The sequence below is a fragment of the Callionymus lyra genome, chromosome 2 (genome assembly GCF_982586985.1).
Source record: "Callionymus lyra chromosome 2, fCalLyr1.hap1.1, whole genome shotgun sequence".
Taxonomy (NCBI): Eukaryota; Metazoa; Chordata; class Actinopteri; order Syngnathiformes; family Callionymidae; genus Callionymus; species Callionymus lyra.
Genome location: NC_141819.1, coordinates 39,088,080 through 39,113,490, shown reverse-complemented (window position 1 = coordinate 39,113,490; position 25,411 = coordinate 39,088,080). Strand labels below are relative to the sequence as shown.

General features: G+C 43.5%; 1 protein-coding gene across 1 annotated transcript in view; it reads right to left on the bottom strand.

The window, feature by feature from the left end:
• Positions 1-25,411, bottom strand: part of gmds (GDP-mannose 4,6-dehydratase) — a 43,246-nt gene that overhangs the window by 3,371 nt on the left and 14,464 nt on the right. The window contains exons 6-9 of the mRNA XM_087785114.1: positions 25,098-25,202; positions 18,496-18,623; positions 5,325-5,443; positions 4,931-5,027 (exon numbers count right to left, since the gene is read on the bottom strand). Coding sequence (XP_087641240.1) covers positions 4,931-5,027; positions 5,325-5,443; positions 18,496-18,623; positions 25,098-25,202 — 449 coding nt within the window. The remainder of the gene's footprint in view (positions 1-4,930; positions 5,028-5,324; positions 5,444-18,495; positions 18,624-25,097; positions 25,203-25,411) is intronic.

Sequence of the window (25,411 nt, the reverse complement as noted above, 5' to 3'; positions counted from 1 at the left end):
ACCGGATCACATGACGCCGCTTCTGCAGGGATCCTCATCGTTATCAACGCAACAGAACCTTCTTCCAACACAGCTTCTCTGGGAGCAGAACCGGGTCAGAATGTGGGCCGGACCGCCGAGGGGCCCGGTTGGTTCCGCTCCAACGCCAGAGGAAACTCCTTCAGGAAATACCAGACGTCAGACTCACACTTGCAACCTTTATCCCAAAACTGCAGTTGGAGAACCGTTTGGAGAAGAGACTTGATTTGTGAATCAAAGCATGACTCTGTCTCCATGAGTCACAACTCTGTTAGGAGTCATGACTCCCTCTGTGGTTCACAGCTCTCCGTTTGAGTCACAACTCTCTGTTAGGAGTCATGACTCACTCTGTAAATTACAGCAGCATTTTGAGTCACAGGTCTCTTGATAAGTCACAACTCTATGCCCAGAGCCACGACTCTCTCTATGAATCTCAACTTTCTCTGTGGAATCCAGAGTCATGTCTTGCTCTGTAAGTCACAGCTAATTTTTCTAAGTCATGGCTCTCTTGTTGGTCGGCAGTTCCCTCTAAGAGTCAAAACTAGCGCTGCGGAGTCACAGATCCCTGTCCTGAGTCATGACTCTCCCCATAAGCAGCTCTATTCTTTCCTTTGACTCTGCTCAGCATCACTCGTCTGCTCAATAAAACAAGTCACTACTCATATCAATCAGTTTCTGGTTTAATGACTCAAGTCTCTTTTTTTGTGAGTCGTCCCTCTACGGTCCTGACACCATTCTCAGTGGACCCCCCCCTGAACCAAGACAGAAACCTGGATCACATTACCCACTCTAAGGTCAAAGGTCAACCCCATTTGCTGGGCTGGTTCCCCCTCATGGATCTTCTAAACGCTTAAAACCTCTTCAGGTGAGCAGAGGAGTTCAGCCATGGCAAGCCGGACGCTCTCAACTCCCACTCACCTGACCCCACAAACGCTGGACACGGATCCATGAGTAACATCCTTTCAGTAGCTTCCTTGACAAATAATCCCACAGACCATCCCACTCCTGACACCCTTTGTTACAAGGAGTGTCTGGCTGCTACTCTTACTTAGACGTATTTTAACCGTGTTGGTTTTTAGCAGTTAAAATACGTCTAAAACTGTCTCTCAAGTTAAGCTAAGAAAGAAAATCAATCTGCCGGTGGGTCCAAAATTAGTAGAAATTCAAAATGGCGGCTGTTAGAGGTAAGTAAGTAATATTTGTATTACTCTCTATATAGCTGTCTGATGTCTAAGTATAATCTGGCCTCTGATTGGTTAACAAGTTCAAATTGTTCTAGATAGACATTAACTCTGAACCTCCTAACCACAAGTGTTGCATCTGTCACTCCCATATTGTCGTGCAGCTATAATCTAAACTGACAGTACAAGTCAGCTTAGTGTTTAACAAGTCGTCTGATGTTCCAAGGAAACGTTGTGTTATTTATAAGTTCGACTCGTAACAGTCGCAACATTCCTGCTTCAACAACGTCAGCGACCGGACCAGTCGGGTGTCTTTGTCACGTGACAGGAGAAGGTCTGGACCAGTGACAGAGGAGAGACGTGGCTGAGGACGACACTGTGACATGTAGTTGCAGGAACTTACTGGCCGACAAACAGACACACAAATATGGTAACACACACAAACAAAAAAAAAGAACACCCAGAAAGCAAAGCACACACAAACAAACAAATACAAAGACACACAAATAAACACGCACATATATAAACACACAAGTAAATACATAAATACAAGCACACACCAAGAAGAAACGGATACAAACACACACGTATATAGAAACAACACACAAACACGGCTACAAGCACACATAGAGCCACAAACAAACAAGAACACAAACGAGCACACACACACAGCACATGCAGCTTGACTCTGTGTGAGTTCTGGTTCTGATGTTGTCAGAGGTCCACTTGTGTCAAGAGAGTAGAAGAGTTGCTGCAGGTATGCAGATCCTCCTTCGACTCCAGCTGCTCATGACCAAACTTGTTTGAGACAAAAGGACGATGCGAGCTCGGAGAAGGTGACGGAGCTGGCGGGAATGCTGGTACGTGACTGGCACAGTTTCCTGCTGCATCTGCTAATTATTCTCTGTCAATAAAGCCTCGCCGCACTTGTCACCCCGACCTTTGACCTCTAACACTTTCACCACAGGTGGGATGTCGGTTGTCACAGAGGAGCTCAGTCTCATCATGCTTCCTCACGTCACACACCTGGTCGCTACGCTCCACGAGCAACTCCAACCGCTGTTGGATCAGAACCTGACCTGCCACAGATCCTAATCGGATCCACTCTTCACAACTCTGACATTTTTTAATTTCCTGCGAGGAAAAGACATTTATCACGGATGTGTCTTCTGTGGGACCAACCAGCAAACTGGGTTCTCAGGCTCGGAGCCAACATTTTCGGAACATTCAACTGGAACAGAACCAACTGAAAACTTTATTAACCCCGTGACACCTGACAGCAGGACGAAGGTCAGACCCATGTGGGTCAGCAGGACTGCACTAGACTGGAGTCCACCAGAAGCCAGAATCTGACGAGCTCAGAGAGGTTCTGCTCTGGTTCTGATGGGAGTTCTGGTGACGGGAGAGTCGGCAGGATCCACAGAGATAACGACTCGACAACTTCCATCCATCAGATCCTTCACACAAGGAGGAGGACGGACGCGAGCGGAGCTGTCAATCAAGAAAGAGCCTGCAGCGACACGTGAACTTGCAGGTATGACGCACACACACTCAGACATAGACATGTGTACGTGTGTATGTGTGTACGTGTGTGTGTGTGACAGGATGAATGGGATCTCCGGAGCAACTTAGCTTTCGTGTCTCATTTCAGATGAGTTTAACCTTTGACCTCTGTAGACAGGAAGTTGCTGACACTAGTTTAGATGAGCGAGTGTGTGTTTGTTGGTAAAAAGTCAAACCAGGTTGTGTGTTAATACAAGTACCATTCATCATTGACAGTGACACACTCACTCATCCCCTCAGGTCGTGTGTGTTTATGTGTGTGTGTTAACATGCATCTGTGTTTGCTAACGTGAGTTTGTGTGCTAATGTGTGTGTGCTTATGGGTATGTGTGTGTGCATGCTTCTCGATGTGTTTGTATACAGTATTGTTCAAAAGTTTTAGGCAGGTGTGGAAAAAATGAAAACTAAACTAAGAATGCTTTAAAAAATGAATGTGTTAATAGTTTATTTTCATCAATTAACAATATGTAGTGAATGAACGGAGGAGAAATGTCAATCAAATCAATATTTGGTGTGACCACCCTTTGCCTTCAAACCAGCATCAATTCTTCTAGGTACACTTGCACAGTTTTTGAAGGAACTCGGCTGGTAGGTTGTTCCAGACATCTTGGAGAACTAACCACAGATCTTCTGTAGATGTTTCTCAAATCCTTCTGTCTCTTCATGTAATCCCAGACAGACTCCATGATGTTGAGATCAGGGCTCTGTGGGTCCATACCATCACTTCAGGACTACTTATTCTTCTTTAAGCTGAAGATATTTCTTAATGACATTGGCTGTATGCTTGGGGTTGTCCTGCTGCAGAATGCATTTTAGGCCAATATTTCGCCTCCCTGATGGTATTGCATGATGGATAAGTATCTGCGTTTATTTCTCACCAAAGCCTGACCGAATCTCCAACTCCATTTGCAGAAATGCAGCCCCAAACTTGCAAGAACCTCCACCATGTTTCACTGTTGCCTTTAGACACTCATTATTGTACAGCTCTCCAGCCCTTCTGCGAACAAACGTCTGCTACTGAAAAATATTGAACATTTTGATTCATCAGTCCAGAGCACCTGCATTTTTCTGCACCCAGTTCCTATGCTTTTGTGCATAGTTGAGTCGCTTGGCCTTGTTTCCATGTCATAGAAATGGCTTTGTGTCTGCAACTCTTCCATGAAGACACTTCTGGCCAGACTTCTCCGGACAGTAGACAGATAAACATGGGTCCCAATGGTTTCTGCCGGTTCTGAGGAGATGGCACGGCTGGACATCTTCCCATTTCGAAGTAAAATAAGTTTGATGTGTCTTTCATCTGCTGCACTAAGTTTCCTTGGCGACCACTGCGTCTACGATCCTCAACGTTGCCCATTTCTTCTTCTTCAAAAGAGCTTGAACATCTTGAAACCCCAGTCTGCTTTGAAACCTTTGTCTGGGAGAAACTTGCTGCTGCAGTAGAACTCTCTTGTGTCTGATCGTTGTGCTCAGTCTGGTTTGGTCTGTTTGTGTGAGTCCAGGTTTTATGTTTACTGTATATATGTGTGCATGCTAATGTGTGTATTAATGTATTTGTTTGTGTGCATGTTTGTTTATGTGTATGCACAGGTTTGTCTTTAAGAGTGTATGCTAGCTTATTTGTGTTTGTGTGTGCGCGCGTGTTTGTTTATGTGTGTGGGCAGATTTATTGTTATGAGTGTGTGAGGGCGTATGTGCATGTTTGAGTGTGTTTGTGTTTATGCGCCTGCTTATGTGTGTGTGTTTGTGCAGGTTTGTGTTTATATGTGTGTGTGTGTGTGTGTGTGTGTGCTTATGTATGATTTTTATGTGTATGTGTGTCGAATCAATAGATTCTCTTTGATGTTAAACTGCTGTTCAAGCATGTCAGCTGTCAATCAAAGATGGTCTGTGGTTCCAGTCTTACGCTTCTTTCTTGTCGGTAGGTGAAGGGTTAAATGACGGTAATAGTAGGTCACCCAATCCTACGGAGCTAAATTAGGGTCAGAATATTGGAAGCCAAAAAAAGGTTCCATTATAACTTTTGGGATTTCCTTTTGCGGATTGAAATGTATTTAATTAAATGAATAATGATGGAAACAAAACTTTATACTAAACCTTTTGACTCTTATTTGGCACAGACATGATTTGTGTTGGTGGTGCAGCGCAGCAGTGCAGGTGAACAGACTTACCACTTCGGTGGGTCTGAAGTATTTGGGGTCGACCTTCACGTGCACGACTCCGGTCTCCTGACAACGTCCCACCTCGTGCTCGTCCTTCCCCTCCCACCTGCAGCAACACAACAAGTGATGTGACATCATCCGGAGTCGCAACCCTTCAGCTCTCCTAACACTTCCACAACTTCCACTGCTGCAGTGCAGTATGAGAAGTATATCAGAGCAAACAATCGGTACTAGTCTGGCTGAAAGTTCAATCAAGAAGCTTGGTATTCTTTTGGTGTTGTCTGGTGTCACTGTTAAACCATAACATAAAAATATTAAAGTCAACAAGTCTACAATCACTCACTTCATACGCGTTTGTGTGTCGGCACGCTCGTGTATGGAGCGTGTGTGAGCGTGTACTTACACGATGGTCTTTCCCACATGTGAGAAGGACTTCTCTACAAACTCCCTCACACTGTGGACGTCTCCGGTGGCGATGACGAAGTCCTGCGGCTCGTCCTCCTGCAGCATCAGCCACATGGCCTGGAAGACAACAACCACACTGACGTGACGAGGACAGACGGAGCAAGTGAACCAGTCGTGATGTCACAGGAAGTCTGGAGGACGACACATCCAACAATAAACAACTGCTCTGTGTTCAGACAACGTCGAGGTTCCATTAAAAACTATTGAGCCACAATATACAAAACAAGAGGACGAAGCCTGAAGGAAACATGTCTCAAGTTGGAGAGAAATTTCATGACATTATCATGACATAACATGTTCATATGTTAACAAGTTTTCACTCACCAAGGCCCCATCGTAATACTCTGCTAAGCTTTATAGTGTTACTTTGTCAGGCAAAATCATATTACTTCAAAAAGCTTTGTAGTATCACTCCACGAGGCGAAGTCGCATTGTTCTGCAATGCTTTTTTGTATTATTCAGCAAGGTACAGTTGCATTACTCCACAACGCTTAGAAGTATTATTCAGCAAGACTTAGTAGTATCACTCAGCAAGGTACAGTTGCATTACTACACAATGCTTCATAGTATTACTCAGCGGGGCTTTGCCACACGGGAGTGACTCTCCCATTACTCCATGTAGCTTTGTAGTATTTATTACTCCTAGTACTGTAGTACTGACAGACTACGGAGCCTCATGGAGTGAAAAAAAGAAGGCTTGTGGAGTAATACTGCGAAACTGCAATAACAATGCAACAGGTACTGTGCTTCAACATAATATTATGGTGTGTACAAGGATCCCAAAATGGCACCTGATAAGAGACAAGCTCACTAGGAAGGTCATCAGTCACACATTAAACAAAATGCACCTTATGTATTAAAGTACACCCGTTCATTTTATATACATAGATATATATATCATGCTGTTGATCATCAAAATATTTTTTTTCTGATGTGTGATGTCATCTGGGGTCAGTGTGTGGTCCCCCCCCCCCGCTATAGTGGAACCTTCCAGTGTGTGAATAAATCACAGCCCTGACGTCTTCTGCTGCGCAGCGGGTCTGCAGCCGTCAGCACGCACCTGCACACACCTGAACACGCCTGCACACTTAGAACTCACTCACGGTGTCAATCAACTCTCCGTCAGCCACGAACAATAGCTCCAGTGTGACCTGTGGTATGCACATGACATCACATCCAGCACTGCCAGAAACACACACACACAGGAGTGTTTTAGAGCACCCCAGAATATGAATGTATAAAGAATTCAGTGAGCACATTGATTTAAATTGCTCTTTCATTAAAGTGTATTTTTAAATGTCAAACATCATTCAAAGTTATCTTATTATTGTTTTTTTTAAAGATTCAAGGACACAATACAAAATCTGTTCTTTATTTATTTACTACCTTGATATTTATTTTGCTTTTTTCTGTGGATTTGCTATTGAATGCACCAAAGCTGATCCTACGTTATTGAACACACCACACTTCAACCATAAAGTGTATTAGTGATAGTTGTAAACATTAAAAAATAAAACGTTTTTATCTTCTTTTAGTTAACACACACACATCTTCTTAATTTATTGTGATACATTTTATTTGTATTAATCAACTATATAATGGCAATAATGTCCCTTTTTTATTCAAGGGTATTTTTTATAATAAAATAATTTTAAATTTTATTATTTTACTCTGTAATGTTAAAACAACTGTCTGTGTGTCGTGTTAACATGTTAACCCATTAAAAAACACAACCTCGTATTAAACAATACAAACAAAATATAAAAACATATGCAAACACACAATCCCTTATAAAAAGAAACACAAAAACATGTACACTCTCTAATGTGCATAATACATACATAAAGTAACACAAAATAAGAAATCCTCACAATAATACCTTGGCCTCTAAAACAAGTTAAAAACACACACAGACACAGTAAGCAGGAACACGTGTGGAGCGTCAATATCCAGGAGGGAAAGGCACATCTATAATACCGTTCCTACATGAGTATCGGGGGTCAGAGGTCACCGACCTCTCAGCTCGTGAACCACTGGATGAAACCTCGGAGATTCACACTTGGGTCGACGTGGCGCAGCGACAAGCCGTCGCTCCCTCTAGGAACTCTTGTTTTGTGGAATCATATTCCTGGTACTCCTCGGGTGCGAGAGCAGCCCGCCCCGCGCATACCAGCCGCCTTATTGGAAAACTGGGCCGGTACAGGAAATGCCGGGTACATTCCCGGAGGAGAGAGGGAACATATTGAGTTAAAATGAAAGACATTTTTGTCATTTTCTATCCACGCAGCCAGAATCAGAATCAGATGAGGACACACTGGCGGCGAGGAATTGTTGGATTCTGCAGGCCCTCAGGGGTGAACTGTGACACAACATGTGTGTGTGTTTGTGTGTGTGTGAGAGAGAGAGTGACAAGTGGGTTTGACTTGTACGGCCTGGACATGGATGGACGCTAGATCGAGTCCTGGTGTTTGTGCGTGTGTTTCTGTGTGTAGCACCTGTGTCGTAAAAGTGGGGCGACTCCTGCAGCGCTGAATCAGCAGTAAGAGACTGTGGGTGACGCTACTGTGTGGTGCTTTAATACAGCACATCTGTGTGTGTCTGTGTGTGCGCTAGACTAATCACTCACTTCTAAATCAGTGTGTGTGTGTCTGTGTGTGCGCTAGAATAATCACTCACTTCTAAATCAGTGTGTGTGTGTCTGTGTGTGCGCTAGACTGATCACTCACTTCTAAATCAGTGTGTGTGTGTCTGTGTGTGCGCTAGACTAATCACTCACTTCTAAATCAGTGTGTGTGAGGCTGTGGTGCCTTCACTGTCAGAGTCTCTTCCTTTCCAGAAGAATAAGGTGGACTATCTGAGCCAGCAGCTGACAGGCTGGACTCAATTCTGGACTTTTTCCCTCAAAACTGCAGCTCCTCCACCCTCAGGTGAAAACACATCTGACCAATAACTTTCACCTTTGTTTGACCTTCAGAGAGCCGCTGTTCCCTAACCTTTCAATTTTCATTATCCTCCTTATCCTCCTCTCCCTCATAATCCCTCACTTTTCTCCATATTTATCCTTTTATGTTCCTTAACTTTTCTCCTTCATGTTCTCTCACTTTTGTCATACATTACTGTGCTTTATTATGTTCCCTTTTCTCTTTAAAGTTCCCTCACTTTTCTCCTTAATGTTATGTTACTTTTCTCTATTATGGTTACCATACTTTTTCTTCTTAATGTTACGTTACTTTTCTCTATTATGGTTACCATACTTTTTCTTCTTAATGTTACGTTACTTTTCTCTATTATGGTTACCATACTTTCTTCTTCTTCATGTTACGTTACTTTTCTTTATTATGGTTACCATACTTTCTTCTTCTTCATGTTACGTTACTTTTCTTTATTATGGTTACCATACTTTCTTCTTCTTAATGTTACGTTACTTTTCTTTATTATGGTTACCATACTTTTTCTTCTTAATGTTACGTTACTTTTCTCTATTATGGTTACCATACTTTCTTCTTCTTCATGTTACGTTACTTTTCTCTATTATGGTTACCATACTTTCTTCTTCTTCATGTTACGTTACTTTTCTTTATTATGGTTACCATACTTTCTTCTTCCTAATGTTACGTTACTTTTCTTTATTATGGTTACCATACTTTCTTCTTCTTAATGTTACGTTACTTTTCTTTATTATGGTTACCATACTTTCTTCTTCTTAATGTTACGTTACTTTTCTTTATTATGGTTACCATACTAATTCTTCTTCATGTAACGTTAATTTTCTCCTTCATGTTCTTCCACTTTTCTCCATTATGGTTCCCTTACTTTTCTCCTTTATGTTGTCCTACTTTTCTCCTTCATGTTCCCTCACTTTTCCTCTTGACATTCCCTCAGTTTTCTCCTTATCGTTCCATCACGTTTCTCCTTCATGTTCCCTAAATTTTGTCCTTCAAGTTCCCTCACTTTTCCTCTTGACATTCCCTCACTTTTCTCCTTATCATTCCCTCACATTTCTCCTTCATGTTCCCTAAATTTTGTCCTTCATGTTCCCTCGCTTTTTCCTTCACATTCCATCACTTTTCTCCTTCATCCACCCCCCCCCCCCCCAATTTTCTTTATTATGTTCCCTGACATTTCTCCTTTATTTACCCACACTTTTCTTCATTTTCCCTGACAACTAGTTGAACTTCGTATTTGTCCACTTTTGTTCTCTTGTTAATCTTCCCTCACTTTACAACTCCCATATCAGTGACTCTGGCTATGATGTCTTTACTGTCTGTGTGATGCCTTCAGTGCCCCACTCCCAGTTCTGTGTCCACCGATGAGCCTCCTCACCTCTGACCCTGGACCATGAATAGTGTGTGTGTGTGGGGGGGTCTGGAGTGGGTCAGGCACCACGGTGACCTGCAGATCGACCCTCCCTGTAAACATACAATCTCCCTGCATGAATGCGGGGGAGCGCCCCCTCCCTGCCTCTGGAGAATTGCGTCAGTCCTCTATTTTGGATGGAGAAAACCATCAATCGCATGGAGAGAGAGACCACCAGCTAACATGGAGGAGGAAAGCAGTGATGGAGGGAGTCGTGGAAGCAGAGGGGAGGACGAGGATTATGGGGAGGAAAGAAGCAGAAGGGGGAGGTAAGTGTCTACTTAATTTTTTAACACATCAGAAGAGTCTGATGTAACAGGAGACAAGTCAGTCAAAAGTGATGGAAAAGGAACACAAAGGATAAATTGTGGGAACAAAAGTTGCTAAGAAATGTAAGGGAACATGATTGACAAAGTAGAGGAGGGACCATGGAGAATAAAAGAATACAAAGAATAAAAGTAAGGGAACATGAAGTAAAACGTGACTAACATAAGAGAAAAAAGAGGTAACATTAGAGAGAAACGTGAGGGAACATGAAGCAGATAAGTAAGGGAACATGAAGGATAAAGTGAAGGAACATTAAGGAGAAAACTGGGGGAACTTTAAAGTGCCAAGAGAGGGAACATAATGGAGTATAGTGACGGAACATTAAGGAGAAATGTGAGAGAACATAATGGGGAAGATTGATGGAACATAATGGAGAAAAGTGGGGACGCGTAATGGAGAAATGGGAAGGATTATAAAGCAGAAAAGTAAGGAATTATGAAGGACAGCATTGAGTGAACAGGAAGTTAAAGAAAATTGAAAGGTTAGGGAACAGCGGCTCACTAAAGGCCAAACCAAGGTTAAAGTTGTTGGTCAGATGTGTTTTCACCTGAGGGTGGAGGAGCTGCAGTTTTGAGGGCAAAAGTCCAGAATTGAGTCCAGCCTGTCAGCTGCTGGCTCAGATAGTCCACCTTATTCTTCTGGAAAGGAAGTGACTCTTTCGCTCGCACAGCACCTCACAGCCTCATAAAGAGGTCGACTTCCTGTCTATACAGGAAGCGGTCACTCGCTCCTGATATCCTGCAGGTCTTGGCGAGATTGTTCCTCCAATCTAATCACTGGAAACAAGAGCAGGAATGTGACCTTATCGGCCGCCGGCTCGTCTCACACATGACTCGCCTTGCCTGATGAATGACTCCCACCTTTCCCGCTAGCGTCTGGAACTGGCTTAGTGGAGAACTTCAACACCAGCCAGGAGCAGACTCAGATGTCCCCGTAGTGTGCAGTGGCTTTCATGTCCACTGGGGGGCTCCCTGCTGGTCCAACAACTCGTGTGTGTCCAGTAAGTCAGTGGCTCAGACGACTCTGGAGTGAGAACCATCATCTCCTTGGCTCTTATTTATGAGCTTGTCATGGCAACATTTGACCTCTGACTTTCAAACCGAGGTGTACGACCCAGGAGCACAGTTAAATGTCGCCGCCCCACTGACGACTCACTTAGGGGGGTAGCAGGAAACCTGGCAATGAGATCTACCTGCTGAGTCCGCCAAGTTGAGCAGAACTCCATGGACCTTTGGTCACCATGTCGGATACGAGTCTGGATCAGAACCAAGTCTGGAGCACGTGTGGAGACAATCACTGAGAGGAACATGTCTTCACAAGAAGACGAGTCGCTGAAACGATGATTGAGTCAATAATGACCACAACAATAATGTGTGTGTGTTACAGTGCGTTTGTGTGTCAGCAGTAATACATAAATATCACAAACCCAGTGTGTGTTCTGAGTAATTGCTGCATGTGTGTCAACATGCTCTGCTGCAGGCAACTTGTCATGAGACCCCTCTCTCTTTCTGTGTGTGTATCATTCTCTCTGAGTATGTGTGTGCGTCTGTGTGGATGTGTCTAAATGGTTGTGTGTATCTCCCCTTTCTCTGTGTGTGTCCGTTTGTGTGTGTGTGTCTCTGCGTGTGTACCTGTGTCTCTGTCCATGTGTCTCTCTCACTCCGTGCTGGGGAGTGGGAGTGTGTGTGTGTGTGTGTGTGTGTGTGTGTGTGTGTGTGTGTGTGTGTGGGTGTGTGGGTGTGTGTGTGTGTATTTCTTTCCGTGAGTGATTTTGTGTGTGTAGGCGCTCAGACTTGAGACGAAGTAACCACTTTCAGAACCAGTGAATCTGCTATGGGCCGACACACAGACACACACCAACAAACACACGTGTGTCACAAGAGTATGTTGTGTGTTTATAGTCGAGGTTGTGTGTCGCCACTGGAGACACGTCAGAGCTGCCAGACTGTTTTGTGTGGGTGGTTTCCAAGGAAAGTTTTGGTCCATAAGGTGCCAGTGGTCCAAGTGTTATCACGTCGAGAGGCTCACACAGAGACAGCACACACACACACACACACACACATACACACACACATACACACACACACTGTTCCACCTCATCAACAGTGATTAATCGTCTCCTCAGAGTTCCCATGATCCTCAGAGCTCAGTTGTGGGACTGTACCCGGCAGAGGCTTCTCACTGCAGCTGTGACCTTCCTCTCACTCAACCTGTGACCTTTCCCCTCTGCCCGGGGGAGGCCCTGGAAGTCATGGTCCAAGTCTGGACCGGGTCAGCGGGCCGGGGTTTCTCATGCACTCTGAGGAGCGTTTGTAATTGCAGCTAATAACTGAGGGAGAATGAAGACGGATGAGGCTCCGGTGTGAAAGACCCACCTGCTGGAGTGGACCAACAGGTGAGGACTGAGGGGGAGTGAACCTTCTCTGGGGCGAGTTCAGGAGGTTTTGATCCGTCTAGCCGAAGCCTGATGAGTCTCAGATGACTTTGATTCAGGGCAGAGACTGACGTTGCTTCTCGACAACACTCTGAGGGTTGCCGTCTGTAGCTGGCTCCTCCTCCACATCTGTCTGCTCAGCGGTCTCGGCAGCAGGCCCGTGGCTGTTCTGGCTCTCTGATTTGGGCCCGCGGGAGACTTGAGAAAAGCGACGGAGAATCAGATTTGTGGTCTGGAAACGTCAGGACACACGGGGAGAAGTCGGGGCAGAGTGGAACATGAAGGGCAAGTTCAGCTAATTTTGGAGAAAGAGATCTTTTTGATACAAGTCTGTATGAACCAGTTTAATTCACATAAATGTCATTTTGGTGAAGATAATCTAGATCATGGCTGATTTAAGGCCTTGTTCCTGGTTCTGAGGGGGATTTTAGCGGTTGTCGGCGTTATAGTCATGTTCCTTCAGATATAAATGGTAAAAATAAATCATATGGTTTGTGTTTCCCTTATTTTTTTACTAGTTTACAGGTTTATTTTTTTGTTGTTAACTTGACTGAAACGAGATTCCGTCAAGAGTCACAGGTTAATGTTACTCCAGGGAAAATACCATCTTTTTTTCAGAGCAAATGACATTTCAGATGGTAAGAAACAAAAGAAAATAATTATATTTATATTACATTTATATATACTGTAGTATAAACAGCAGGACCTATTAATACCATGTTTTATCAGGTTTAAGAGGTCAAGGTCTCCTTGGAAGGTCGGAGACGGACGACCAATCTTGGGCTCCATTCCAAGTTATGGACAACTTGTTGACTGACAAATGTCCCAACAAACGCTTGTTGCTGACAAACGACATGTCCGACCTGAACACACTCTGCACAGTTATCAAAAAAGATTCAACAATGAAATATCTGAAGGAGAAGGTGCAACAAGAGTTCAGACAGGACAGCGAGTCGATTCAATCTCTCAAGCAGTTGTGCGGTTCAAAAATCCTTTTCCTCAACAACAGAGGTTAATGGTCCAGGGATGTTGAATCTTGGCTCCAACTCAAAACATGTATGTTTTTCAGTCTTAACAGCCATATTTTCAGGAATCCGACATAAGTTTTGTCAATCAATCACTACACACACAAATGACTCCCACTTAAGTCTCAAATACATCAACAAAAGAAGAAGGTCTGACCTCAAACAGGAAAAGTGGAGAATCCATGGAACACTTTTCACTGTTGAAAAGTAAACTTTTCTGTCATTATTTTGCTTCTTAAATGATGTTTCTGATGGATAGGTGGGTGGGTGTCTCTGAGGGACAGATGGATGGACAAATGTTTCTGAGGGATACATAGATGGATGAATTTCTCTGATGGATGGATGGATGGGTGGATGGATTGATTTCTCTGATTAATAGATGGATGTCTTGGATGAATGCGCAGGGTGGGTGGATGGAAGATGTCTCTGAAAAATGGATGTATGAGTTTTTCAGATCGGTGAATGAATGATGTCTCTGATGGATCCATTCATGTCTCTGATTTATGGATAGATGTCTCAGCATGGATGGATAGATAGATGATGTTCCTGTTACTGTACTGATTACAGAGATATTATAGTTTTTGTCAATTTATTTTTACTTCAGCCGTCACTATATTGCCATTTTCCTTTCTGACGCGTTGACAGAACCAACCACCTCATGAACAAAGTCCACCTTTACTGAGACGTGTGTGTGTGTGTGTGTGTGCTGTGTGTTCAGAGAATGTACCATAGGTGTTACGATTAGTGTAGAAGAAAAAGTTCTAAATAACTAAAATATAATTTAGTTAATTAACTTGAAAATTGTTCATAATTACAGTAAAATGTTTTTTGTCCTTTGTTTGTTAGTCTCCACCAATGTGAGAGTGTATGTGTGAGTGTGTGTGTCTGTGGGGGTGTGTGTAGGTGTGTGTGTGTGAGTGCGTATGATATGAATAATGTATGAGTGGCAGGTCTGACTGATGTGGAGAATTGAGTTTCCAGCCAGTCAGCGAAGGAGCTGAGTGTCCGTGCCCAAAACCCTAACACACTTCAAATAGTGTGGTCTGGACTCACTCATACACACACACACACATACACACCTACACACACACACACACACAAACGCACATACGCATACACTTCCTGTTCTCCAGGCAAGGAACACACAGGCTGCAGTGTGCCTGACAGATTTGGGTGGAGGAAGGCTCCACACCTGTGTACGCCGCAGTAATTAGAGGCACTGGTGGACTATTTCAGGACACACGCACACACACACACACACACACGCGCACACACACGCACGCGCGCGCGCGCACACACACACACACACACACACACACACACACACACACACACTCACAGAAACACACACACTTTGACTACATCCATCCATCTTTTTATCAATGTCACAAATGTCTTGTTTTGGCTCAGTTCCAGAAGGAAGTAACGAAATAAAATCTAAAAACGCAGGACCTGCTGAGCCAACACTGGTGCTGTCACCAACCAGGACCTGTGTATGTTTGTGTGTGTGTGTGTCAATGTGACCTTTATAACAAACACAATGTATTACATCTTCTGCTGCTCTGTACCACTCCACAGCATTGATTCGCTTTGACTCATGGGTTAATGAAGACAAAATGGATCAAACATGTTGAGTCCACAGCGACTGTGACGAACATAGAAGTGAAGCAGTCGACATAGATGTGTGTTTGTATTTGTGTGTGTGAGTGTGTGCGTCACGATGAGGCTTGACCTGGTCTCAGTCTGGATCCAAAATCTTCCCACAAGGCTTTCTGACCAAGCAATAGAAACACACACACACACACACACAAACAGAGCATGATGTGTTTATACATTTATTAATTTGTGTGTCCACATTCTTGTTTGTGTGTGTTGTTTCCTGTGTGTGTTTGTGCTTTTGTTCAAGTGTTCAATCTAAGTAGGAAGCCGTGTATGGAAGTTCATCAGTGTCGTCATAATATTGAATGATTATATTTAACACTTAAAATGTTGACATTTATCATTTGGAACCTTGTGGTATTTTTTAACCATTGCTTTTTATTCTGAATAAATACATTTAATAATGTCTATATTCCAATTTTTTCAATATTTATTTATTTTAAACAGTTTTATATTCTTTTTTTCAATCATTTTTCATTCTAAATTCAATGTTTTATTTGTAGCATTTTATGTTCAATGTAAAAATGTTTGGCGTGAAAGACCCACCTGCCATTTTTATATATTATTTAAAAGGCTACCAATGAAAAAACGTTGAATTCAGATTTAGTTTTTAATAATTGGAATTATAAAAATTAAACTATGTGTAAAAAAGTGAAGTTCATTAAAAAATTTCGATAGCATCTTCAAGATTCTTGTATGAAGTGAGGGAGGAAGGTTAATGGGGTCCTGATGATACCGGGGTCCTACATTCTCATCACAGGATGCTTGCCCAGTTGTGTATCTCGAGTGTGTGTCGTGGCGTTGTCACATGGCTCAGTGCAGACCTCCAACCCTGAGAGCAGGTCCAGGTCCGCTGCCAGAAGCAGACATCCGATACCGACCCAGCGACGGCGAGCTCGCCGCACGCCGTCAGACATTGTTAAGGTAAACTCATGCCCCCACCACACACACACACACACACACACACACACAACCCATCCGCAGTCAATTACCGGCAATTTCCCGGCCAGGGTGGAGCGAGCCAGACACACGCGCTTCTGTTTCCACGCCGACGCCTGTTGGGTTTCGCCATGACGACGAGTCGCTGACACATCTTTGATGGTCGTAAGCAGAAACGCTTCATTTGGACGCAAACGTACCACCGACCCACAACTCCCCCCTCCCTCCCACAGCTTCTGTTTGGCTTCCCAAAACTGTTTTCCGAAATCAGACACTCGGAGCGAGGAGGTGTCTGATTCACCAGAGTCGGAATGTTCCCACAGGAAACCTGGAGCATCTCAAGTCCAGCGACATGGACGCAACAGACGAAGGAGCTCACGCATACGACCGCAGACACACACTGAAATAACAAAGTTGTCCCTTCACGTTCACAGGAGTGTTCTAGATCCTCTTAGCTGGTCCACAGAACCTCCTCGGTTGGTTCCTCAAAAGGCGACTTCCAGTCTTCCACCTCAAGGTTGTGACGAGTCTTCATTCTTCTCTGTCAGCATCTCTCCTCTCTACACAACCATCTTTCCAGAGACAGCGCTCGACCACAACCTTCTATTAATATACAGTGTCATTGCCATCAACACGTTTTGTATTAAAAGGTATTTACAAGGATTTTTTTTTTTTAATCAAAACATTCAAGGATTTTTTAAATGAATTACCTTTTAAAAATATAGTTTGATGTTCTAATTTTAGGTTTCCCAACGATAAATTTTAAATTCAATATAAAAATGATGGTATAATAGCGCCATCAGACAATACCTAAAGATTACTGACCTACTTAATCGTTCTGTAACATGAGCGTTGCATGATTTTTGTTCTTTTGAAAATATTAGATTTTTAAAATTCAATTACTAAAAAAAATAATAACTTTAAAAAAAAAATACAAATTATTTTATTCAATTATTTAAATACATACTTAAATGAGTAATCATCAAGTTTTAGTTTGGACATTTGAAATATTCTAAATTCGACTTTTAATTATTGTGATCACATGGATATACAGACATACATGCTTTTGAGTGGGACTCAAAAATGTGAACATTCTAACTGAAATTAAATCATCATCAGACTAGTTTATCAAGCTCAATATAAATTACTCCAAACTTTTTTTCCAATCGTTATCACTTGACAGCATCTTGTTTCTGAAGTTGTTTAAAAAAAAAGAGGAAAAATCTGTAGTATTTAGTTAAAAAGCTGTGACTTGGGTCTTGACTCATGTGCAGGCGGATCTGCTCTGTGTTTGGGTGATCCTACAACGCAAATGCTACCATTATGGCAGTTTTATGAGCACAAAGTTCTCTGTTTGTTCGATGTTTTTAGCTAGGATAAATCTTTAAGGAGTAATATACTATCTGAATAAGGGATGTAGGAATAAATCTGCAATCAGACACAATGACAAACTACTAGCTCTACTGGTTACTTATTTACGATAAATGAGGCACTTTTCCTTGCATAAATTTGATACATTTTGTCCAAGATTTAAAAGTGATGGATTATATATATTTAGTTTTTACTTCTATTAATTCAATGTAGAGAGAATGGAATAATCACAAGGTGCCACTAACAATTCCAGATGCGCTCTAGAAAATTCCTTGTATTAAAAATGTATTGTATCTATCGTATTGTGAGATTTGTGTATTGCTACAGCCCTTATCTGAATGGTAAAACCCAGTCATCCAACATTAAGATTAAGGGTAACTGCTCAAAGATATAGAATTTGCTGTGGGATTTGGGATGTCTAACGACTGTTGTTCTGAGATCATGCGACAACGCGGTGGTTTGGGTCTTTTAGGGGAAAAAAGGGAGTGACTCATGTATCAAACGTGGGCTGTTCTGTAGTGACGTCTGGGCGCTGTAGCAAGTGACGCAGGGTCTTTCCACATCTGGGTCCACTGCTCACTACTACGTGCAAAAAACGATCGACTCAGAAACCGATCAGGACTCAGAGGAACTTCAGGACCCACGTGGCAGTCAAGTCTGGGCGGCCATGCTCAAGCACAAAACACTATTTCTGTCATCGACCCCGGAACGCTCCAGCACCTCCTTTCCCGGGCGGTCAGGGGGCGGCGCAAGTGTTCTGGAGGGAGCAGGGACATGAGATGTGGGAAACCAGAGTGCAGCCTCGGCCTCCCAGTGAGCAGCTCCCTCTGCTTCTTCAGCTCCAGTTTCTATTCTGGCAGAGAATCAGAGGAGGCTTCATGCAGATCTCAGAATATCTGGGAACAGGGCTACGTGAGGGAGTCGACCGGTTCTCTCTCTCTGCAGATATGTGTGTGTGTGTGTGTGTGTGTGTGGTTGTAGCGGCGTGTTTTCTTTACCTCCACGTAGTCTCTGGCGTGGCCCCAGTCCCTCTTGGAGTCCAAGTTGCCCAGGCTGAAGCTCTCTAGCTGTCCCAGGTGGATCTTCGCCACAGAGCGGCTGATCTTACGAGTCACAAAGTTTGAACCTGAACACAAAAAAACAAAACAAATTATTGAACCTGAGAAAACCAGAAATGTGACAAACCCGATGAAGGACCATAAACTGACGGTTTTCTTACAGCAGATTTGTTGTTCCCTCAGAATGCAGAGTCAGCAGTATTTCTCGCCACATCCATAACTCTCTTTTAACCCAAAATGAAATCATTTGGTCCATCTATGAGCCTGGCAACAGATAATCTGAAGGGGATCAGATTGAATTTCGACATGGGTCAAAATTCAGCATCCAACTTTCTCAGCCGCAAATTGGTTTTTTTTCTTTATCTGCTCAATGTGAATCTTCTACCCCGTAGGTTCCCCCTGTGATCACACCCAACCAGGACCACCTGAGTTCTGCTGAGGTCCAGGAACGTGGCCCCAGAGCCGGGACACGTGGCGGGAAAACACCCCAGAAAAGAGTGTTTCTGTGCCACGAGCAGGGTCGAAGGAGGTTTTGGTGTTTTGGCAGAACATCGCGACTCGGTGTCATGTTCCGGGTTCCCGCAAAGAAACGGTTCAGTTCTCCAAGTCAAACACAGACTGGTACAGATGAAAATCAACACTGAATATTAGCGCGTCGTGTTCAATAACGCGGTGACGGCTGCTCGCAGCAAGACAGAGAGGAGAGAGTCCTACTGGGCAGAACTCAGAAAAGAAGAAGAACCACAGACATTTGCTGCTTGTGACCGAAATGAGCTGTGTGCTGACCCGCCACCCTGACAGGGACCATAACCTCATCTTAATATTAGGAAAGTCCCTTTGACTGAATCAGCAGAAACATTTTTATTTGAGCAGAATCATGTGGGCCCAGAAAGCTTTGAAAGTTCAGATCAGATAGAGGAGAGCTTGACATCGATGTGTCGATATAACGACTATTCTGATAAAGATGGATCTACCCAGTGACAAGTCGGATTGAAAAAGGCAGAACCAGTGTGTCGACAAACACTCAATGGAAATCCCCTTCAGACTGTCCTGTCAGGGCAGGAGTCAGTCCTACCTGGGCCCCTCGGCCCCGCGGTGCTGAAAGTGTTCTCAAGACACTTCTTCTGCCAGAGAAGCTCCATTGAGCAATCAGTCATTGGAGCAGAATTAAAACGACAGGAGCGTGAATGGGGAAACTCCACAGATCCAGTCCAGTTCAGCTCTGAAGGACTGGATCTGCGACACTGACTGAAGTGACTTGACTGTAAGACCGTCTACAGAACCAGTTTTCAACCAAGGCCATGAACAACTCAGTCACACCTGTCCTTCTCTCCTGGAGCCCTTTGCAGTGGACCGGTTCCTGGCCGGCCATAATTTGAGGTGTGGACCAGAACGTGGGTCTGACAGTGGTCCGCCTGTGTCTGGACAAAGCAACCCTGTTCCTGGCCCGGGTGTTAATGTGCTTCCCTTACTGGCAGCAGCACTGCAAGGTGGGAGGGAAGAGGGGTGTGGGGGTCGAGCTGAGGTCCGGGCTACAGTGGCCGTCTCACCTCACTCTGTGCAGGAACCACGAGCAGATGTGTAGAAATCTGGTCAGAACCAAAGAATCTTCCTTTTTGTTTTCTTTTCTGTTTTGGCCCGAAAGAGTGAGACTCGGGTTGCTAGTTCAGCTGGGACAAGAGGGGGGTGACAAGTGAGAAGGTGTCATCCGGCCAGAACACAGTATGTGGGCCCAGTGAGGAGGGGGAAGTCACCGATCCACTGGAGGGGAGTCGGATTTTTGGCTTAGGCAGCTTCGTTACTCAACAGGTCTGTTGTTCGAGCTCAGTCCTCCCTCTGTGCCGGGCCGGGTCTGTCCGGGCCCTCCACTACTTACTCACGTTCCCCTCTGCCAGTACGTTTGCAGCTCAGAGGTGATTCACACAAATTTGTTACATTCAATTTGAAGATCTGGTTTGTGGTTCTGGCACTGCCACCTGGAAAGACTTATTCAGACTACCTCAGGAGGTCTGGGACAGTTCTGTGATGCTGATTGTCCAGGACACCCTCAGGGGGTCAAAGGAGGATCAGAGGTTAAGCAGTGTCAATTTGTCTGACGACCCCTTATCCTGCTTTTATTCATCTTTCCTCCAGATCAGAGTGGACTTTGATTTCAGTTTGGATCATCAAAGCAGTTGCAGAACTTCTGCAGGGTTCTCCAGGTGGCTGAGGACGGAGGGGACCGAGCAGGACCAGTCACTTTAGAGAGAATGAAAGTTATTGAGAAGAGCCCTAATAACGTTTAGAGAAGAAGCTACTGTTAACGGTTAGCAGCAGGTTTAGCCACTACAGTAGATGACTATGACTAGCCATGAGCAGAAGCATGCCCTCCTGGCTTGGTGTGTGTGAAGTCTGTGGGAGTCAATCAGACCAAATGAAGACACGATCTTCATTCCAATGATGTTTGTTGGCTGAGTCACTTAAGCTTGTCTGAGCAGGTCGCACTCTTGACAGACAGAAAGCACTGAGACTAGACTTTTCTAGGGTTGTCATGGTAACACTGCCACTGACTTTCAGATGTAACCCCATCCGTCCCCAAAATGAAAATTTAATCGCAACCAGACTGAAAAATATCTGAACAAAGGAAATTTACAAGGCATTCCCATGATCAATACACAATCACCAGGAAACTGTCATGGAGGGTGGACATCCTTCCAAAAATCTGGCCTCAGGAAACAATGAAAGTTCACAATAAATTATCATTATAAGGCATTATGTCTTTTTTTAAAATCCCTGGCAGGTCCTTATATTTTTGGGATGTTACTATGAGGCTCAGCATTGATTCGCATCAGTTTAAAGGGTTTGAACCAAAGACAGAGATGGGGCTATCCTTGTAGTACGAAAGCATCCTTGAGGCATTCTTCAGACACTTAAAACTCATTGCCTGTTGTGATTAAATATCTCCTCCTTGCTTCAAGTAAATACACTCCTTGTATTAAATAGTTTCCTCCACAACTGTTGCCTCTTCTTCGCTAAGTATTTTCTTAACAATCGCAGTCTTCTAAAATCATTTATTGAGTATTAGTTCTCTCTGCGTAGTTCTCTCGATAGCAAAGTCCAACATCTTGACCAGCACAAATGGTCGTGTCTGATGCAGCAGGTCCTGGACCATTTTTGTGCGTTCACAGTTTAGATGTCTAAACTTAAAAAAAAATATCGCAATAAGACTTACTATTACCAATTGGTAAGTATGCATTTTGTTCAGCCTCTGACTTTCAGATGGCTGAAGGATTTTGTCTTGTTGTGTGATGGAGTTTGACACCCCTGGTATGAAACATGAACACTCAAACGATTGGCTTGAGTCGAACGGTTGTTTTGCTCTGCAGTGATTCAGAGAGTTCAGCAGGTTGGCTAATCGCTAATCCTCATCCATTCGAGGCACTGGGCAGACTGTTTGTTGTGGCTGGTGGCTGTGCTGGCTGGAGGAGCGCCCTCAGCGGTGTGAACTGCGGCGCAGATGTGGTCGCCTGTTTGCTTTACTTCACACTGGACTTAAATCGGCTTGTTTTTTTGACTCCGGCCGCTCAGTGCTCGATTGGTGGAGCCGTCAGGTGTTTACGGGAAGAATAAGAGGAACCAGATGCACATTCCTGCTGGGATTAACTGGTCCGAGAACTGAACGGGAGCGGGCTCCTGGTCTAATCCTGCCGAGGCTCAGAGGAAAACCGTGTCAAACTTCCTCTTCCCTTCTTTTCAGGTGAAGCTGCGGAACGACGCTGTCGACGGACAAGCTGTCAATCAAAAGCGTCTGACGGAATTCTTTGACTGACTACAATCCAGTATTTCTGACCAGCAGGTCATCGTAGTCAATCACAACATGGACTTTTGAGTCACACAAATCTATAGTATCCATGTCCAACCAGAGGTCTCCCAGCTCTGGTAATACATAAAGCGGGTCAAGAGACTTCAGAGAACTTAACCGGGAGTGAGAACAACCCGGGACCCAACCATAGTCCAGAGTGACTCCGAGTTCCTCCAACAAACACAATAACAAATACCTAACTAACATGCCAAAATTCACAGTGCGTTTATTGTTAAAGCTTCCTCAAGATACAATGAAATCCTGCCAGGTCCTGGCGACTCCAGCAGCTTTTAAAGCTGATATCTGGACATATTGGGTTTCAAAACAAATTAAAGCAGATGTAACTTCATCAAGAGTCATGTGGTCTGTAAATTCTGCAACACCAGAGTCAAGTACTCGAACAATACTACAAATATATCCTTGTTACTACAGTATCACATTATACCGTATCATTGCCCATGTGTCGTGATACGTATTGTATCGCCAGTTTGTTGATAATACAAACCCCTAGTAATTATGTAATTGCTAATGAAGACTTTCAAATGAGTATTATGGAAACAAAAAGTATTCACCAAATAAATGGAGGGAAGAAATGCTGCAACACGACTGAAAACGAGGGAGGAAGAGAGAAGAGCTGACAGACCTCCAGAACTCGGGCGTGTCAGGTCAACTGAAGGCTTGTGCTTGAGTTTGATTCCCGCCTGTGCTGTTTCAGCAAAGAACTTAACAAACGCACGTGGATATGACTTTGGAAGACGTCAGTGACAAATGTATGTAAATGGAGAGACAATAAAAAACAGAAAATGACAGAAGCAGTAAAAGTGAAAAAAGAGGAACCCAAAGAAGACAGAATACAAATGGAAAAGACAATGAAAGCTGCCAGAACTGAGGCAGTCCTACTCTTCCGCGGTTCCCACGTTCTTCTATTTGTGGCAGCCTATTAGGGTTTACAGGTCGACCTTCGACCTGGGCTGGGGTCGTGGCCGATTCCTCTATTAGGGGGCAAATCATAAACACCTGAGTCGCCGACTGAGTCAGTCATGTGGGACTCATTTAGTGGTGCGTTCAAATTAGGTTAAACCAGTGCAGGCCTTTACTCAACATCTTACCTCAGCCTAGTGTGTGTGATGGTGTGCGACATTGTCGTCACCATCAGACTCAGCCCAGGACTGTACCATGTTGTGCTGACGTGAAAACATAACTTAATTCTGTGACAGATGTTGATGAATGTGCCGTTTCCTGCTACGAGGCACAGCTCGCACACTGGATAACAAATGCCCATTTTTTAAATCTGATGAAAAAAAAAGTGCTTCTGGAAAGTTTTTGATGTGAAACAAACCAAAAGATTTTGACTGTGATTTAGCTCCACACACATGGACGTGTCCAGACGACGCCCCAGTGTGGAGCCTGTCACTGCTCAATCGTTTCAAAGGAATTGATTCAGTTTCAAAGGGAAACAGCTGAGAAAAGAAAAGGTTGAAAGATAAAACCAGTGCTTCACAGGTGCACAAACACACAAACTAATGGAGTTTAGGAACCAGTTTAAGAATCATCAGGAGGTGAAATTCCTTGCTCAGGGAAATATCGACAATGTGGAGATGAGATTGAACCTGTGACACCATTAACCATTACAGGGTTCCTACAGCTTAAGGGAAGTTTAATTTAAGACCTTTTAAGACTTTATAACGTTATTATTTTAAATGAAATTTAAGACCAAATCAAGAATCAACTAACATTTTAAAATATTGAAATATTGATTTTAAAAGATTTCTTGAATAATACTACTTGTTGCCTAGTATCGATTTCAGTCAGAAAAATGCTGGTAGGACATCGAATTTCTAATTAATTTTCACTCCCTGATGGTGCCCAAAGCAAACGTCTCTTTCCGAAGTTGCTACATGAACCGCAAGTAGAACAACTTGAAGTACAACTGAGAGTCCCAGCTCCAGTTAGTAGTTAGCTTGTTAGTTAGTTCTGCTATTGTGATTGTGTTAATGTTTTCATTATTTTTTAAATAAATATTACCAGATATTTTGAGAAGTGAAACTAACATCTTACCCAACGTGCGCTCATATTTTTAAGACTTTTGAAAATTAGATTTAACAGATTTCAATGCCAATTAAGACCTTGCTTGTAGATTCATGAATTATAAGCCTTTTTAAGGATCCACAACACGAAAACCCAAGGAAATTAAATTACGAGTTAAAAGTAGTGACCAAGTAAAGTGAATGGGGATTCAATGTTGGAGTGAAGTAAATTATACTGTGATGCATTTGATACTGTAGGAACAAGGATATATTTGTAGTATTATACTTTATCTGGTGTCGCAGAATTTATAGACCACATGACTCCTAACAAAGTCTGCTTTTTTGACACCAAAATATGTCTAAACATCAGCTTTAAAAGCTGCTGGAGTCGACTGTACCTCTGGTCCTCAGTCATCGCCAGGGTCTCAGAGAGTTTCAATGTTCCTTTAGCTGCTGAGGACATAATGTCTGCTGCCAACTAGTGACTGAAACTTTAATTGCAACACAAAAATGAAAAGGAGGATATTCTATACATAATTCATTTGAATTATAACCCATAAAATAACCACGATAGGAATACAAATATATATATATATATAGCTGTTGAAGTATTGTGAAAGAAAGAAATGTATTGATATTTTCATGGACAAACCCAGAAGCATAGTCGGGCTCACCTCGTCTGGGACTCTCGTGGTTGAACAGGATCCCGTTGACGGCGAACATGTTGTAGGCTTCTCTGAAGTTCACCACGATCCAGTAGGCGTACAGCTTGGCAGCACCTGAGAGGGACCAGAGACCACAGCTGAGCGTTTCACTCACACATGAGGCGGCGGATCACAAAGCAGGGCCGGTCTGTGAGCCCGACCACATCTTCTCACCCCAGAGGACCGACAGACCAACAAAGTTGGATATGAGTCTTATTGAAAGATTAACGACCTGCACATGAAATCGAAGCATCACTGAAGTCGCTCCAGAAGAGTCAGAGAAA